Below are 4803 nucleotides of genomic sequence, written 5' to 3'. Positions count from 1 at the left end.
TATATATATATATATATATATATATATATATATATATATATATATATATATATGTGTGTGTGTACGTGTGTTTGTGTGTTTGCGTGTGCGTGTTGCGCACCAATGCTCATGAAATACTAACATCATGTTTTTGCGACCACACATATTTATCTTATATCCACATAAACGATCATAGAGAATGTATTAATGCCAATATACATGCAATACATAATCCTTATGCATATTATAAACTATTAAGTAAATCAAAGGTGTCAAATAAAAAAAACTATTAATGTGAAATTTAGAAATTATATAGATGAAACATGTATCGTTATAGATTAACATGATATACGTGTTGTGCGACAGAATACCCAAAATTTAAACTGCAATTTTATCAAGTAGGAAAAGGCAATGGCATAAATGAAATTTATTTACTAACTCGGCAACGATATATTCGGAATCCAATCCAGGTTCCGATGTACTAAGTTCATGAATTACTGGCCCGGTAGGGGAGGCTTGTGGCTACAAAAATAAATAATTACATTAATTAAATAATTAATTATAAATATCAATATATATAAAATATTTACAACTGTACAGATTTATAGGTGATATTAAATACGAGATATCACGAGTAATAATCTTACCTCTGACAATTTATTTTTTTTACGTGGGCGACTTGAATCGTCTATCATTAACGGGTATAGACATCTCTTAACAGTTAGATTGCCTCTCCTTGATTGTACAAGGGTAATGAGGAAGTGAATAAGTTTGTTAACGATTTCTTGTTGGTGCAAATGCTTCTGTCTCAGTATCATAAGCTCTTTCCACAATAATGTATTTTCATTCTTCATCAATGCCAACTTATAGTCAAACTGCTCTTGACGTCCTTGTAGACATCTTACTTCCGATAACATTTTGCTCATTAATTCTCGCTTAAGAGTTGGATCTCCTCCTGTATCTTGATTTTGAGTTTTGCTATTCGCAATCTAAGTGAATTAATTTGACATATATGAATATACTAATGTGTAATATTTATAAAACTAATGATATACTAATGTGTAATATTTATTTAAGATTCCTGGTCTATTGCTGCAGAACTTTTGAGTGATGATACTAGAAGCAAAAAAATACACCTAAAATTTTTGTATACTATTTTCAAATAAAAGATATTTGAATAAAAGAATACTTTAGATTGTTTGAACATATTTAATAAAATACTTAGAAAATTATCTTCTCCTCTTAATTATCAATAAATATCTGTAAAAATAACATGACAAAATCATGGGGAAAGGTATATTAAAAAAAAAGTTGCAAATTGCAACAATTATTTAAAAAATCAGTCTTGTTCTTTAAAATGTTCTTTAAAGTACTTCCTGATTCTAATACTTTTTATTTAAAAATAGCACACATAAATTTTTAGCATGTCATTTCTCACCTCTGACATCACAATCCAATATAGCTGTGGCAAGTTAGAAATCTTAATAACATATACACTATGATTAATACACTATAAAGTATATCTTTACAATATACCTTTCTTTTGATTTGAATTAACAGAGAGGGTTGTCCTATACAAAAATACTCATGCGCAAATTCCATCTCATCTTTATCACATTTTAGGCCACCCAGTTCTGCAGATATTTTTTTATGAAAGCCATCTAAAAAGTGAAAATCCATTTAAAATTGTTTTCTCATTATTATATCAATATACTCTAAAGAAAAATTATGTAAGACCTATTTTTACTTACACATATTTAGTTGACGTACAAAACTAGCCATATGATTATGTTTGTAATAATATGGTAATAATTCTTTCTCAAACCGTGTCTGATCTTTGATTATAAAACTTTTTCCATTCTATAAAAAATATCAAATTATATATCAGAATATTTGTTCATACATGTATGTAATACATGATCCTTAAAAGTTAATAAGAAAGAAAATTTAATAAAAATTAATACAAAATCTAATTTACAAATCTTATTTAGTCATTAAAATGGAACAAAAATGCATCAAATTGCATTCGAAAAGAAATACTCTAAGCTAAAGTGGAAAACATTATTGGAGTCCTATATAGAAGAATTTTTCACGATCAAAGCAAAAAATTATTTATATATAATTATATATATACAATATTATATGTTTAAATAAGAAATAAAGTTAGAACTTTCAACAGTTGATAAATTTCCATGAGTTGAAGTGCTATAGCACTTCTAACTATAATTTTACATATATACAAATATAAAACTAAAACTTAGATCTAACCTCAAATTAAAATCTGAGTATCTTACATAAAACGAGTTTCATGTGACAATCATTAAGATAAAAGTACCAATGTCTGAATACGTGTACTTATTATTTTGATCTTCAAATACAAATATTTAAACTTTTAACATAGTATATTTGTATATATTCAATATGTATGTATATGTGTATACTATATTGAGTTTAAATATTAATATTGAAAAACCAAAATAAAATAATGTCCAGAGTTAAATATTACATTGGCATTTTTATCTTAATACAAACCTAGGACTGCTATCTCTTGTATTTAGATTAATTATTATATTTTGTTGTAGTTATAAAGTTAAAAATATATATATACATATATTCGTAGCTAGCTTTACTTGGTAGTAAATGTAAATAATAATTTTTACTTTGCTCGCTTGGATACTATTAAATTGAGATGTGTCAGTACCAAACAAGCAATCTCACTTATATAAAAAAAAACAAAGAAATTTTTAAACTGTGGTTTTTAAAGGATACAAGGTTTTCGAATTGAAAAACAGTACAAACATTATATCAGCGCATAAGAAATATAATTTATGCAGATATTGCAACAAAGTGTCATCCGGATCGCGGATTGGATTTTACGCTGTTTTGGACTATAATTACGTGCCGACGGCAATGAAAATTCATCAGGAACAATCAGAAAAACAGAATGCAACGCTAATATTCGCTCGTGAACGTGGTTGATCGCATGCGTTATTTCGCTGTATCGTGCTAAACAATCGACCAAAACATGTACTGCAGATCGTAAATTGAAGTTGTACTTACCACTGACCAACAAACAAGGTTGTCGGTTTTTGGATCGTTGACGAGCGTCCAAAGTTTCATGAGGAACGCCGGTACATTGTTAGGTAGCTTCGATGAACTTGGTTCCTCCTCAGGAGAAATCAATTTCCCCGAATTAGCCACTTGATACATTTTGCAACGCACACGTTTTTTCAACAACGACGACATCAAACTCTTCGCGTCTTCTGATGTAATGGCTGGCCACGATATACTTTCTGCTGGGATCATCGCGCAAATCAGGTGAGGAGGGGAAAAGAGGAATGTATGGCTGCGTTCCGAAATTCACTGCTAGTGCTGAAATTCTATAATATACGTAACATGAACTGTAGGGTGTTTAGGTGTAGCAATTAGATTTCCATTGATATAATCGCAGTGATGTAAATTGTCTAGACAGAAAGTTCCCTAGGTTAATCGCATTACCAAATCGTGTCCGTGAGGGACGGATCGGATTAGCAGATGCAGAGAAACGTTGCGTACATACTTATGTTTCTTAAGAAATAAATATTAAGAAGTAAATAGAAAAGTAAGTATGTGCATTGTTATTTTCATTATAATTAACGTGTATTCTTCTGCAGATGTATATAGATAAATAAAGATTTATTTCTATTTTACTGATATGTGTATATTAAAGAAATAAATACATCTTAACCTAAATGTGCTTCAGTTGTTAACATACAAGTTTATTAAAATATAAAATATTTTCAGAGTTAAGGAATTATGGAAATGAATGAGAAAGGAATGTTTGAACAGAGTCAATTTGGTATGTATATATACATACCAAATGACTGAAGCACATTTAGGTTAAGATGTACTTATTTCTTTAATACACACATATTAGTAAAATAGAAATAAATCCTTATAATCCTTATAATCCTTATTTGTCTATATACATCTGCAAAAGAATATACGTTAATTATAATGAAAATAATAATGCACATATTTACTTTTCTATTTATTTCTTAATATTTATTTCTTAAGAGACGTAAGTATGTACGCACTCTCTCTCTCTCTCTCTCTCAATGGTTTTCAAGCCTGGTCCTATTGGTCCTTTCATCACAGCTTTATGATATGTGGAAGTATATACGCAATGTTCCTCTGCATTCGCTAATCCGATCCGTCCCTTACGGACACGATTTGGTAATCCGATTAGCCTAGGGAACTTTCTCTCTAGACAATTTACATCACTGCGATTAATCCGATTGAAAATCCGATTGCTACACGTAAACACCCATAGATTTCAGTACTGGCAGTGAATTTCAGAACGCAGCCTATAGGTCTGTTCTTTTCCTCTGTACTAAGACTACACTGGTACTGCACTGGCACTGCACTACACTAGCACTACATTGCACTACACTAGAGATGCCCGATTCTGAATGGGTGTATATTAGTTGGACACGGGGCAATTGGACACAGTCCAATCACAAGTCGCTGTTCCAAGGGACCCTACAAATGTCTCTAATCACACGGTGCTGTGATTGGCTGTGTCCAAATGCACCGTGTCCAAGTGCACCGCTCCCATTCTGAATCGATTCAATTTTTTCCCCAAAAATAGGCTTATTTTGTGTTGTTTGCATTCTTCGCACTTTTCTTATTTAAAACCAAACAAAAGTATATTGGAATGTTTGGAAGGGGCAAAAGCAAGACAACTACCTCGATTGTTTCTTCCAAGCGTCTGATTAGGCGTCCATCTCTTTTTAAAAGCGAAAAATATGAAACATGCAAGCAGCACGAACAACCATTTTTCCC

At 30.8% G+C, this 4803-nt stretch overlaps 1 protein-coding gene across 3 annotated transcripts in view; it reads right to left on the bottom strand.

The window, feature by feature from the left end:
• LOC116847873 (heat shock factor protein 1-like) overlaps window positions 1-3314 on the bottom strand; it is a 43173-nt gene extending 39859 nt beyond the window's left edge. Inside the window, exons 1-5 of one of the 3 annotated variants that reach the window (XM_032823348.1) lie at window positions 3040-3314; window positions 1731-1839; window positions 1516-1640; window positions 627-968; window positions 419-501 (exon numbers count right to left, since the gene is read on the bottom strand). In XM_032823348.1, the coding sequence (XP_032679239.1) occupies window positions 419-501; window positions 627-968; window positions 1516-1640; window positions 1731-1839; window positions 3040-3285 (905 nt within the window). In that variant the 5' untranslated portion in view covers window positions 3286-3314. The remainder of the gene's footprint in view (window positions 1-418; window positions 502-626; window positions 969-1515; window positions 1641-1730; window positions 1840-3039) is intronic. The other 2 variants (XM_032823349.1, XM_032823350.1) reach the window with 2 other exon arrangements.
• Between the last annotated feature and the right edge of the window lie 1489 nt (window positions 3315-4803).

This window comes from Odontomachus brunneus, unplaced genomic scaffold (genome assembly GCF_010583005.1).
Source record: "Odontomachus brunneus isolate Ranch 3 - 2012 unplaced genomic scaffold, Obru_v1 Obru_scaffold_084, whole genome shotgun sequence".
In the NCBI taxonomy this organism is placed as follows: domain Eukaryota; kingdom Metazoa; phylum Arthropoda; class Insecta; order Hymenoptera; family Formicidae; genus Odontomachus; species Odontomachus brunneus.
This window is presented reverse-complemented; position numbering and strand designations above follow the sequence as displayed.